At 38.8% G+C, this 14160-nt stretch overlaps 1 protein-coding gene across 1 annotated transcript; it reads left to right on the forward strand.

Moving 5' to 3' along the window:
- The first annotated feature begins 5327 nt into the window (after positions 1 to 5327).
- Positions 5328 to 10659, forward strand: gins3 (GINS complex subunit 3). The gene is made up of 3 exons (XM_024258666.2): positions 5328 to 5665; positions 8037 to 8270; positions 10198 to 10659. Exons 1-3 carry the CDS (start codon positions 5495 to 5497, stop codon positions 10426 to 10428), a joined length of 636 nt encoding a protein of 211 aa, XP_024114434.1. The 5' UTR covers positions 5328 to 5494; the 3' UTR covers positions 10429 to 10659.
- The last annotated feature ends 3501 nt before the right edge of the window (positions 10660 to 14160 follow it).

Raw genomic sequence — 14160 nt, forward strand, 5'->3', positions numbered from 1 at the left:
AATTTCTTGGGGAGGGCCTCGTTGCTGAGAGTGAGTGTGTGTGTGTTTCTCTGTTCACATGACTGTTTGCATGGAGGGATTATGGAACAGGCCCTAGAACGTCGACCACAAAGACTCAGCTTCAGAGAAACTGCAGAGTCCAAACAAGGATCACAAGGGATGGAGACGAAAACTGTGATTCCACGACACTCATGATCATCAACCAAAGAGCTGCAACCCACTGAAAATGAAGCCGGAGAGACGCAAAACCGCAAAGGGTTGTTTATCCAAGAGCCACTAGAATTAATTCATGCAAAATCCAAAACAAAATCTGCTCATGATCAACACCACTTCAGCTACACACGCTTTAGAGAATTCCAGTCTGAGCCACTTCTGAGTAAGGCTGTGACCTTCAGCAGATTCGATTCATATCATCATTTTTGGTTGCAGAAACCAGTCGGTTCATTTTGAACGATCCTATTCACTGATATAAAACCGATCCAGGACATCTGTAGTCAAAAATTCAACCCGAGATAAATACCTGCGATAAATTCAATAAACATCCTACCACAGACAGATCGATCCGGTTGGATCGTAGAAATAGAAATTCAGTTGATTAATCGTTACAACCCTACTTCTGAGACGAAGACTAACTGCAGACACACAATAACTACAAATGGAAGTAAAAGACTCGACTCCAAATGCTTCAAGTCTTTAGAAAAATGACCTCAAACAGCAACACAAATCTTTAATACAGTAAAGTATAGAATAGTTTAAGAAAAAACTACAAAAAGTTAAAGAAGCTAAAAAATTGGCTTCAAAAGGGATCAGACTGAGAAGTTTGTTTTAAAAAATACTTAAAGGCAGTTAGAGAACAAAGTAAAATGAACAGATAAGAAAATGAGGAGCTTTATTTTCTGACATTAACACTAAACAAAATGAAGACAGAGTCACATCATGACAGCAATGAAGAAACAGACTCAGCATCAAAAACCCTTGAGAGCGATGTCGGTCTTCACCGGTGATACAGTTACTAAAACAGGAAGACAGCGTTCCATGAGAAACAGACATGGAGATGCAGGAAAAGCACAGAACTTTCTCAAACGTGGCGTTTGTAGTCTTCTTGCTTCTCTTTGGGTCTGTGCTGTGCCAGAGGCAGGTTTGTTCATAATCCATCCATGACTGTCTGCATTTCAGGAGGCGCCTCTTGGTCTGTGCTGCTGTCGCCCCCCATGTTGTGTTTCTGCCTGTGTGCGACTGGGAGCCACTCAGAACCCCAAAAGAACTGCAGTTCCGCTGAACGGAGCTTATTTATTCATCTGCTCATATTTAACAATATTTGTTTAATATTCAACCATGTGAGGTGTTGCTCACTCCTCAGAATGCCAAGAGATGACGTGTGAAGACTCAACCAACAAACTGCATTTACAAAGCTACTGTAAACAAATGGTGGAATAAAATGTGCTAGATGACAGATGAGTTTCAGCACTCCTCCTCTGTGAGTCGGTCTAAACACTTTCCTCCGCTGGTGTCTCTGATGTCATTCAACACAGCACTTCTGTCAGGACAGTTTAGTGTCTGCTTTTCTACCAATGACCGGGAGTGCCTTTGAATTAGTTGAAAAACTTTCTAGATCAGTAATACATTTGAAAATACCTATAAAGTCTATAAAAACAAAATGAGGGATTCTCGAGGTAGAAAACCACAGATCTGATGTCTGTTTGAAGAGACTGGAATAGTTCTATGAGGACCAAAAACAGGTTGCAGCAACCCAAAACTTGATGTTACCCTTTATTTGTGTGACTGAGAAATGTCTTAAGCAAAACTGCTAGAATTGTCTTGTGCTTCCTATAACCCTTTCCTGGAAGCTGCTTTCCCCCTTCAGACGGGCTCCTGGATACCAACTTAAAATGATCAACCAACCGGTCCGAATTTACTGAGATTCATTTTTTAAAAATGCATAATTGCAAACACGTAAAAAATTAAAAATACCTTTTAATTGTGTGAATGCTTAGTAAGCATTCACACTATAGTGATTCTCCTGCTCCTGTCCGTCCGTTTTTCTACACGTAAAATCTCAATCACACTTTCAGCGTTTCAGCAATCTTTGTTTCAAAACGTTCAGCTTGTTCAGGACATTACTGCTTGTATTTTTGGTATTCATAAACTTTAGAGTTTTTAAAATATTGAGCAAAATATATGAGAAAGTCTTTAAATTAAAAAAAAATTAAGTTGATTAGCAACAAACCTTTAAATATATTCATGGAATATGCTTTTATAGTAATTTAAAAAAAATTACCTAATATCTTAGCAACATGCTAACGTGTTTGGCTAATTTAGTTTACTGGGGAGTTTTAGGCTATTTTGGAGTTTAGCTATTATCTTGGCAATGTGCTAGCTTTTGTGTCTAATTTGGCATCTACTGGGGTTCTTTATGCTAATGTGTGATGAGTTGCTTCTGGCTTGTTTAGAACAACAAAGCTGACTGCTGAATGTTGTTTAAAACAATTTTACATAAATAATAAAGGGTAACCTAACCAATTGTAACCAATATTTATTTTATAAATGTCCTATCTGGTTGTATTTGTTTCCTCCTCTTAGATCGTTCACAAATCAAAGTACTAATGTCAGTCCGCCTACAGAAGGCCGCTGCTGCAGCTGCTTGCCTTAATTCCTGTGGATCAGGGGTAGCCAACCCTGGGCCTCGAGTGCCACCTTCCTGCATGTTTTGCTTCATCCCCTGCTCTGGCATCTTCTTATTGGCTGGACACACCTGAACCAGGTAATCAGTCATGAGTCCCTACTCATGTGACGTCCAGATTATCCCAGGTACAGTACGCAGAGAGCTTCATAGAATGGGTTTCTATGACTGAGCAGCTGTATCCAGCCACACATCACCAAGTTCATTGCAAAGCATGCATGCAGTGGTTTAAAGCACGCTGCCACTGGACTCTAGAGCAGTGGAGACGCCTTCTTTGGAATGATAAATCACTCTTTTCCATCTGGAAATCTGATGGACCAGTCTGGGTTTGGAGATTGTCAGGAGAACGGGACATTTCAGACTGCATTGTGCAAAGTGTGAAATTTGGTGGAGGGGGAATGATGGTATGGGCTTGTTTTTCAGGCACCTTAGGTCCAGTGAAATACTAAAGGATACCAAAACATTTTGGACAATTTTGTACTCCCAACCTTGTAGGAACAGTTAGGAGAGGTCCTTCCTCTTCCAGCATGACTGTACACCAGAGCACAAAGCAAAATCCATAAAGACACGGAGGACAGAGTCTGAATTTGAGAGTCCTTACCTGAACCCCATAGAACACCTTTGAGATGAATTAGAGCAGAGACTGAGAGCCAGACCTTCTCCACCAACATCAGTGTGACCTGACCAATAAGCTTCTGGAAGAATGGTCCAGAAGTCTTATAAATACTCTCCTCAACCTTGTGGTTCCCAGAAGAGTTGAAGCTGGAATAGATTCACAAGGAGGACCCACATCATATTGAACTCTATGGATTGGCACTTAAGTACATATGTGAATCAAAGCAGGTGAGTGAATACTTTTGGTAAATAGTGCATCTCCATGAGCAGAAAATGCTCACTGTTCCTGTTTGTGTTGACTATACCTCCTCCAACAATCACTGTAAACATTTAAGAGTAAATTTGTGATGGAAAATTAAAGAACAGCAGCCATAATCCTTCTGCATCTTCAATAAATCATATATCACTAAAATAAATTCATTTCAATGAATGTAAAAGTGTTTTTGTCCATCTCCACCTTTTAACGCACCATAATTTATGTGTTTTCCTAAAAATGTTTTTTTTAATCTGTTCTGTTTTCTTTACTTGTTCTGAGATAAGTTAGTCTATATCAGGTCTGTTCAGCTCATCTCATCATGTTTACATTTTCAGCCATAAGGGAAACATCCAGCAAGTTCACCTAAATGTGAGGCAAACGGAAGATGAATACCAAACACAGAGAGAGGAGTGGAAATAAACTGCCTCACTCAGAATTATTCACCATTTTATGGATCTGGATTTTGTGGGGATTTTCCTTCTGCATCAGCTAGAATTCTGCTGTGAATCAAATATGGTTCCTTCCCTTCCTCAGAGCAAGAAATCAGAATCCAGCTTTTCTTCCAGCATTGAGCTTCTCTGCATGTACATAGATCAATTCCAAAGCATCGCAGGAAATTATAACCATTGCATTTGCCAAAAAACAAACAAAAAAAAAAAACTAAGAACTAAGCTTGGTGTCTACAAAAAGTGTGCAAGCTGTGAATCAGATGAGTACCTGGCTCTTTAAGGTCTTTGTTTTTTATAATAAACCAGTTCTTTTCCCATTTGATGGTGCTCGCCCTCAGTTATTCATATTCTCGCTGATGAAAGCATCTGACTGAGAAGTAAGCATAAAAATAGTAGAGCTTTGAAAAGGAACATGCTCAGTCTGCGAGGAATGCAAATGTGGTGAGATGAGACGTCTCTTGAGAAAAAAGTCACACTCTTGCGCGTGACACAGACAGACCACTGCTTTGGTTTGGTAAAGTTAATTAACTCAGAATCATATCCTGCAAAACTGCTTGATCCCGTAGCTGTTATGTGAACAGATCTGATGCAGCTTCTTCAAAAACACTGAGCCCAAAATAAAGTTATCTGTCCTGTTTAAAATGAAAGCTATACATGAATCATGATAGGTAACCCCTCATTATTCATGTCCTCTCACTTGCTAATATGTGTGTTTTAAGGGAGCTTACTACTACTTTGATACACATGGGACAACTAATACAAAAGGCAAACGAAATAGTCTGTGATGCCAAAAGATGATGTTCTCCCTGAACTGATGGTAACCCAGCTGATGGGGAAACCAAAGGCTACTCTGTGCTATGATAACCTTTAACCTTTTTAGCTACTTAAAGTGATCAAGAGTGGCAGATGAAGGTTGGGAATATTTAAAAACTGCAGCTAGGTTCCCTCTCCTTTTTCTCTAAATTGAGGTTCAAGGTTGACTGTAGTGTAGTTTAGTGTTATCACTTATTTTTTTAATTGTTTCTATCATAGTTACTGTCCTTACATTAATTACTACAATAAAACTTTAATTATGTGCTGTTCATATTTTGTGTTCTGATGGTAAAAACATACATTTATTCAGAACATTTCTGAATAGGTTACTAAGTCAATTAACTGATGAAAGTCACAACAAAATGAGTATTGTATCTTTTTTACATAGGAACAATTATATATCAGCCTCTATACATGCCACAATTGACTTTAAACCGCTTAAAAACATGAAATAATCCGTTTGGAAACATCGACTCTTGTGGCTTAGTTCGATTGAGTCTGCATCCATTGGTCTGGTCTGGATTTCATTGGGGCGTCCTGATTGGTTCATGACGTATCCTGGCGCCAACACTGAAAATGAAGCGGAAGTGCAGATGCTTTCTGAGGCTGAAGCGTTAAAGAACTCCTTTGCTCCATATATCTTTGTTTTAGTAAATTCCTTTTTGTATCCGCGCTGCCCTCATGGACGCGCAGTCCTACCACCCCGTTCCACCCGGAGTTGGAACAGAGGAGAATTTTTTGTCGCTCGACGACATTTTGCTGTCTCACCAGAGACTCCCGGTCCGGACTGAATGCGCCTTCCCCCGGCTCGGCTTCCTGGACCGCTCGAGCGACTCGGAGGACTTACCGGAGGTCAGAACCATCATGGCGGCGGTGTCACTCAAACCGAGAAACTATCTGTTGATACACGGAGATACTTTTTTTTTCTTCAAATAACTTTATTTACAATTGAGTTACATTACATAGAACAGCAATAACAACAGCAACAACATTAACTAGTGGTTCTCATTAAGTTTATATTTCTTAACAAAACCAAGTCATGTCTAGCCATTTTTCTTTTTCATATAATATAGTGACTGAAAATAAAGACGGAGCTCTTTATGAAAAGTTAAAAAAAAGTGGTTTGGTCTTTAAAAAATTGTTTTTTGTAAATAAAAACCATTCCTTGCAATAGCTGGGCCCCATTTCATGAAGCAGGTTTTGTTGAAATTTTGAGTTTATGAACACACACACACATACAAAAACTAAATAGTTAAAGCTTTAAGAATGTAACTTTTTAACATGAATATGAATAATAGCAGACAGGAATATTATTCCAGAATAAATCAACTTAAACCTTAAATAACTTAAAATATTTGCTCTCCATAATAAAATATTATGTCAAAATTATACAAATTGGAAATAAAGTACATGTTAAAAGAAAAAAAAAAGCATCAAATTATTTTTTTTTGTATTTCATTTTATATATATATATATAAAAAAAAACAAATCTTATAAATATCCCAAAAGATTTTGCTTTTCATAAAATATATCCTGTCACAATTATACAAGGTAACATCGGGCCGTTAATAATGATAATATAAAATGATCTGGAGGGCCGGTTTTATTTACCCTGCAGGCTGGTTCCGGAGCTGTAGAGTTTAGACTTTCTTTCTTTGAAATGAACTTTTGCTTCATTATCTGGGTAAAAACAAACAGAAAGAGGTGAACTTTCTCTGAACTAATGCTTTATTTAGCCAATCATGACAATCGGCCACTGCAGAAGAGGTCGGTGCCGGCTCCTGTGGCAGTTACCATGACAATGTGTTGCACCATGTATCAAATAGCCCACTTTTTGTCAAGAATGATTTAAACTTAAAAAAACAACAAAAGTGAAATTCTCATAATTGATTCAATATTTATTTCTAATGAAGATGACCATGGCATGAACGGGATAATATCCTAGAAGTATGCTTTATCAGAAATGAATGCACTTCTCGGAAACAACCTCAGCTTTGGGCCAGATGGTTAAGGCCTCCGCATTAACCTATTAATTTAGTAGTCGGCATATGCTTGTAGGAACACATCAATTTTTGTCTCCGTGAAGTATGAAGCCCTAATGGTGTTTCTTCCTGTTGCCATGGTGAATTGTAATGTCTTTGCCCCATTGTTCAGGGCTTTTAATGGTCACGATGCTCGCACTTGAGTCTGAGTCCAACTACTCAGAGTTGATTGAACAAACTTTTTTCAGCTGCTCTGAAACTGATAACTCTGAGCTTACGAACTCCGAGTCAGTCAACTGACTGCAGGTTTGAACTCTGAATTTGTTAAACCTGCTTCTTGAATGGGCCCCAGGAGATTAAGAGACATACAGACATACTATGTTGCATTGATTCTCACACGCACTCGTTTTTAAAACAGAAAACACGTCAAAAGGTCTAGAAGACATAAGGTCATATTTTCACATGAACCTAATTTTATTCTTGAAATACATGCTTGAAATGAACGAAGTTAATCACAAGCAGCAACAACACATTTAAAGTCAAACTTTGTGAAGGAAAATATCTCGACTTCAAGATATGCTTCTAAAGAGAAGAATGTTGAACTTTGTACATCCACTCCAGTTAAAATTGTGTTTTTTTTTTTACATGTTCTTTTGCACATCTCTCATGATGGGGACATATTGTAAATAAGATTAAGATTAAAACTGTATTTTTTTATTCAAATCATTGTGAATCATGAGCAGGTGAAAAAATGAGGTTTTTATTTGTGACATAAAAAATAGGCTGGGTGAAACACAAACTCGATGCTTCCACTTACAGACAAATAGATCCATTAACGTCTTTGTTTTCCTCGTTTGAGCTGGAATCTGGTTTCAAACTGTACGAATGGATAGCTCCGATATTGCTCAATATTGTTGTTGTACCGTTAATGTTAGCTTGGAGTTGTAAGGAGCTGTAAGCTAGCGGGAGAGATAGTGTAAACAAAGGGATGATGGGAAATGAGGGAGGGCTTACGCCATGCCAAGAATCCATCCCACAACTCAGAGGGGAATTTCTAATGGACAGCTGCGACAACCGTGTCCTAGAAAACTGTAGTTGTTTTTTATTTTGACTAAAAATGGCATAATCAGAAAAATAAAATAAAAAAAACACTGGAAATACTTTTACAATTAATCAAAGATGCTTGAAGTATTAGAAAGCAGCTGCTAAAATAACCTTTGTAATTTCCTTCTATGTCTCAGGGAACCAAAATGGAGCTCCCTCTGTGGCTGTCCAAAGGTCTGTATGAGAGGAAGAGGAGAGTGCTTTCTGTAAAGCTCCCAAACGTCTACAGAGAGGGCTGGAGGACGGTGTTCACCGCTGACCCCAACGTGGTAAACCTGCATAAGATGGGACCCTACTATTATGGTCTGGGATCACAGATGCTGCACTTTGACAGTCCAGAGAACACCGACATCGCACAGACCCTGCTGCAGGTACGTAACCCAGAGCCAGCGGGAGATGATGAGTATGTGAGAGGCCTGTAATTTTCATCATAGGTAACCCTCATCTATGAGAGACAAAAATAGAGAAAAATTCCAGACAATCACATTGTCTGGTTTTTTAAAGAATTTATTTGTAAATTATGGTGGAAATAAGTATTTGGTCAATAACAAAAGTTCATTTCAATACTTTGTTTTATACCTTTGTTGGCAATGACAGCAGTCAAATGTTTTCTGTAAGTCTTCACAAACTTTTGTTGGTATTTTGGTCCATTCCTCTATGCAGATCTCCTCTAGAGATTTGTGGTAAGCTACTTATTAACCAAATTTCAAAGGATTTATAGTCCTTTGTGTTCATAGGAGCATCAGAGTGTCCTTCAGAAGCTCATCTGTCCCTTCAGACTGATGTTGGACAGAAGGCCTGTCTCTCAGTCTTCACTCAGTCATCCCACACTAGGGACGCCCCAATTTCCAATCATGTGATCGGGAATCAGGCCCAATCACGTAGTTTCAGACTGTCAAGATTGGGTGTTTATCCTGATCAGGGATTAGACATTTGTTTTATTCCCATTCTTAGGATCAGTCGTATATAGTCTATCTTTTTATGCCAGATACAAACTCTGCTATAAGTCTGCATATTATAAAAGGATCACAACATTTCATTGCTGCATTAATTTGAGCAGCAGGCGCACAAATACAGTTTAGTAAAGTTGGTGAGATATTCACAGATTGGGACTATTTTAATACATATTTTAAAGTGTCTGTATTGGTTTGTCTTAATGCAAATAACATACAAGGACGTTTCAACAGAAAAAAAAAAGTTGTTTTTGTTTCTTTTAATGAGAACGGTGCTCTCCTGCTGCTGATATAGATGGCAGTGAGACGGCTGCAGTGGATTTAAACCCTTAAGACCCAAGTTATAGTTTGAAAAGCCTTATTTGATTTATTTTTGGCAGAGCCCCAGTTAAGCAGAATCGACTACTGTGCTAATTTGCCCTGAAATGTAAAGTCCGCTCATGAAGAGGAAGAAATAAAGAATCCCATATTCACTTAAAACAACCGAAACTAATAAATGGCTCCATTGCTAAGATCCAGTCATGAAAACTCATCACCATATTCATGCTACAACAACAACAACTTTGGAAGAAAGTCATCGTTGAGTTTTAAGAACTTTTCATCAAAATATGAAACGTGTTCACTAGTTATGAAGATCCAAAGCTTTAGTCACTAAATGTTCTCGTATGACTCATTATCACCTATTTTTACTAGTCAATACTTTAGTTAATCATTTTTACAAGGTGATAGTTGCACTGTTTTTACTTGATTGTTAAAGCACTTCACAGAAGTGCACTATTTACAGGTTAAATGATAAAAGATGGTTAATAAAATAAAAATAGGAGAAAAAACCTGGATGTGTTTATTGAATTTGTTCATTTTTTAATGTGTTATGAAAGTGTCGGATTGGGACTCTGCATAGATAGCTACTCTGAATCTGATCAGGGCCAAACCTTCCTGATGGGGACATCTCTGTCCCAAAGGTTTTCTTTTCAGTCCTGGTCAGTCGGTGCAGACGTCTGCAAATTCAACCAGCGCCAGCAGAGGGTGCAGTTGTATCAGAAACTAGCCGGCAGGTTGAGTGCTCAGCTGTTACCGGGCAGATTCACCTCAGTCTCTCCTCCACACAGACCCTCTCCTCAGGTCTGCTGGTGTTTGTGGTTTGAGTGAAGACCCCTGAGCAGAGGGACTGACTCAGGTGTCCAGTTGAGGGTGAGAGGCTCCTCCCATCAAACAATGAGGGTTCCTCTATGGATGTTGTCCCGCATGTCTGGAGTTTGATGTTAGATGTGGCTCTCTCAGCATCTCCTGTAGTCTTCACAGCATGCTACAGTTTCATCAGCTGCTTCTGCTGTCCTCTGTCTAGACCTTTATCGGCCGGTTCAGGCGGGTCATGGATTGCTCCCAGAACGCCTACAACGAGGACACGTCCTCTCTCCTGGAGCGTCTGGACTGTCTGGAGAAAGCCCTGTTCCAGGCCGGCCAGAGTGGTCTGAACGGCTTCCAGAGCTGGGAGAAGGGTCGAGCCTCTCAGCTGACCGCCTCCAGCCTGGTCCTCAACTACCGCAAGAGGAAGATGGCCGACGTCGAGGACTGAGCCCTGCTGTGTTTATATGCTGAGAGAGACTCATGGGCAACATGGAGTCTGTCAGAGACCAGATGAGGGTTCCACTACCCCAAAGTGTTTTCATACTTCATTCTTTGGACTTTGCGGTGAAGCTACAAACTGTCTTCTCATGTAATCCCTTTCAGACTAGTTACCTTTGACCTTCTTCTTCTTTCATTCAAAAGTTTGAAATGGAAAATCATTAAATAATTTATTACAGTTTTTTTCTGATGGTAGGCTTTTTTTGGAGGGGGGGGGCACTGACTGTATATGAGAACTGCACTGAGTGACCCCTCCCCCTCAGGTTCCAAACAGGAAGTACCTGCTGGTTCAGAGAAGCCAAAATCCCATAGACTTTTAGGGAGAAATAAACCGTTATTTCTCAGTCATTCTTCTTAATAATCCTATTTTTTAAAGGGCCTATATAATACTATCCTAAGCTTTTCAGAGTAAACTATATCTATGATCACATATTACTTTGGGCACACTGAAGAATGAATATGAGTCATTTTGGGAAGTATTTCCCAACCAGGAAGTAAGACGACTTAATCTCTGAGGCTCCGCCTTTTACTCCTTCTGGGTGCCGTCCATTTCATGACATCACCCTAGAGCCTGCCTCGGTATCGAGCCGTTGTTGTCTTTGCAGATTTAGGTGCAAGAGGAACCACTTCTTATCAGTTAATGCTAAAATGAAAGCATGTAACTAATTGCAGAGAAAGTGTGTGTGTGTGTTAGCCTGGGAACGGTACTGGCAGCGCAGAATCTTCCTGGAAGGGGCTGTTCCCCACGTTCATATATGTGAGGACCCAGTCATTTTTGTGGTTGGAAGGGGCTGGTGCTCAGAGAGCGGGGTTTTAGAGATGAATGAATTGATCACTTTGTGGTTGTTTTTGTAAGGAATTAACGTTATAACACACTTATGAACTCAAAAACCTTTATTTTTGTATGATACAGACTTTTCTATATTTCAAGTTATTCAAGTTATAAGCTGACCAATCAGACCCCTCATGTGGTACCCACTGGCCCCACCTTGAACATTTGATTGACAGATTCTCCCAAGTCATTTTCAATAGAAGGGGTGTGGCCTTCAAACAAGCTCACTCCTGATTGGTGACTGTAGTTGCCAGTGAAATGTTGAACCAGGCCAACTCGGATACCTCTGTATTGCGGAAAAAGGGATTGGCTTTAATTTGGTGGAGCTGGAGGTAAGGCGTATTCTACAATTTACGTCACAGATACTTTTCTGGTTCTCTATATACAGTCCATGGTGGGCACACATGCACACACTTATTAAAAACTACATTTCTTGAATGCTTCTATTCCTACACCTTTGGACATCAAAAGGCTATAAGTGAATTTTTTTAAGCTTTTCCTTTTAGGAAGAAATAAAACAAATGTGAGCTTTGAAGAAGAAGTCTCAATAAAAATTTAAAAAGCACATTTCATTTTAGATTTTTTTTTAGCTAATTAGCTGAATATTTAAACCTTTATTCTTAAAATAATACTATAGGATGGAAAAACGTATAAGTTCAGATCAAGGAGATTTGTTCCAAAACCCTGTAGTCTGTTGAGTTCATAGACTGGTAGACTTTATATTTTTTAGGAAGCGTTTTTGACATGTGTGAATCTAAAGCAGCTCGACTGAGTCCAGCAGATGGAGGTCACTTTTCCACGCCAACTGTTGTGAGGAGTCAGAATGACCTCCTGCCAGCCTCCAAATGCTGCTGGAGCCAGCTTGGAAGATCACAGAGCCCCTGGAGGGTTTTTTTTCCTCCTCAGAAAGGACCTTTAAGACCTGTTTGACCCTCAGATACGCCTCAGGCTTCAAACATGTTTCCCACTCGCCATATTTACGTGATTTAAGCTTCTGAGAGTCGATGAAACGGGTTCTATCAGCACTCGATGGCGGTCCTCGTGAAAAACAGCTCATTTTGAGTGTGAAAGGTTCTCCACAAACAGTCGTCCTCCTGAGTTCATCTGTGTTTACAGTTTTTATTAAATTACTTTAATAAAAAACAGGCTGAGTTTTAGAGTATTTCAAAATAAAAATGCTCAAAGGATGAGTCTGCTGTCTGTTTTTCTGTAGTCTTCACTGCTTTAATAGGACTGCATGTACTGTGTGGATTGGTGTGCTTGTCGTCACAGTGTGACGTTTGTGTCTGCTAGTTCACTCCCCAGACGAACTGGAGGAAGTCTTTTATGACATCAGAAGATCTCCATCGGTTTTATAACCACATCACACACTTGGGGTCAATTTAGGTTGAAGACCAAAAAAAGTTTGAGTTTAGGATTTTGAGATGAAAACCAAATCATTTTTTATTCTGAATGTGATGTGAAAGAGTCAGAAAAAGTATAAAGGTGACGATAGGCACCTCTGTCCAACAGTCTAAGTTACTGAATGTCTTTAGAAAAAGTGAAAAAAAAAACAATGCAAGGGTGAGATGTGAAATGTTCAAACAGTAAGCTAAGACACATCAAAAGCAGCAATGGAAACGGTTGTTAAATAGTTTTCCAAAGTTTTAATTTGAACTTCTCTTGTTTATTCTTAGATGTGCATAAATGGAAAATGTGAAAGTTTCATCTGATAGTTTTTTAAAGTTATCAAATCCGTCCATACTCCATCATTTGGACTCATCAGAGGAAAATATCAATTCTGCTGTTTTCTTTTTTTTTTTTTTAATAAATCCCAGCCCTTTGAACCTGTTTCTGACAGGTCTACCAAACCATGGATGCAGCTGTGAGGATGCCCAGAGAGGGAAATCAACTTCCTGTGTTTATTAAATATAAAAACATATAGTCAGTCGTGGAGAGAACTGGAAAAACCGTGCACCACAAAACAGAAAAGTTTAGAGAAGTGTATGCTTTGTAAAGTATATAGCAATAATCTGCTCATCATTTGCTGATAGCTTGGGGAATTTTTGTGACTATTGTGTTATTTGTGTAGTCTTTGATATTAAATAATGTTTGCTGTATTTTCTTCAAGTGAACCACCGAAGCACATTTAGCTGTACTTGGTGTAAACTTACCAGAAATCATTACTATTACAGCCTTTTGGTACAGTTTCCTTGTGACGGGCTGAGGATCTATAGGATCTTGCAGTGGGCCTCTGATAAAGACAGACCATTTCCTCTCCCAGTTGTGGACTGGAGCTTGGAGCGTGTGGGCTATAGCACATTTTCTATTTAAGCATATTTTCCACTATATTTCAAACGGTATTTTTTTCTTCTGCTCCTGATTCACAACAATTTGAATAAAGAAATACTCACAAATGCAGTTTTAATCTTAATTTTCTTTGTATATATGTCCTCCATCAACAACAACAAAAAAAAACAATGTCACAAAACATCTTAAAAACACCACTAACACAATTTTCATTGGAGTGGGTCTTTACCAGAAGCTAAACACTTAAAACGTGTTGGTTAGGAAGAAAAGAGTTTTGGTGTTAGATCTTCAATAAGGTAGAATGAATATGGAATTTTAGCACCCACCAACATGCTTTAAAAATACAAAAACATCATTTATTGACAAAAATCCAGCATCATTTAACTTTAAACATATTTCAAAAGTATACACCGACCACATATATGTTGCTTATTTCTGCTCTTCATTTTTACAAACGTACCATTTCTCTAAGACTGAATTCACCACCACTTTTAGTTGCTGAGAGTGAAATACATTTTTACCAATTGTTTTTTTTTTTTACATTTCTTTGAGCAAACATAA

The sequence above is a fragment of the Oryzias melastigma genome, linkage group LG6 (assembly GCF_002922805.2).
Source record: "Oryzias melastigma strain HK-1 linkage group LG6, ASM292280v2, whole genome shotgun sequence".
Lineage (NCBI taxonomy): Eukaryota > Metazoa > Chordata > Actinopteri > Beloniformes > Adrianichthyidae > Oryzias > Oryzias melastigma.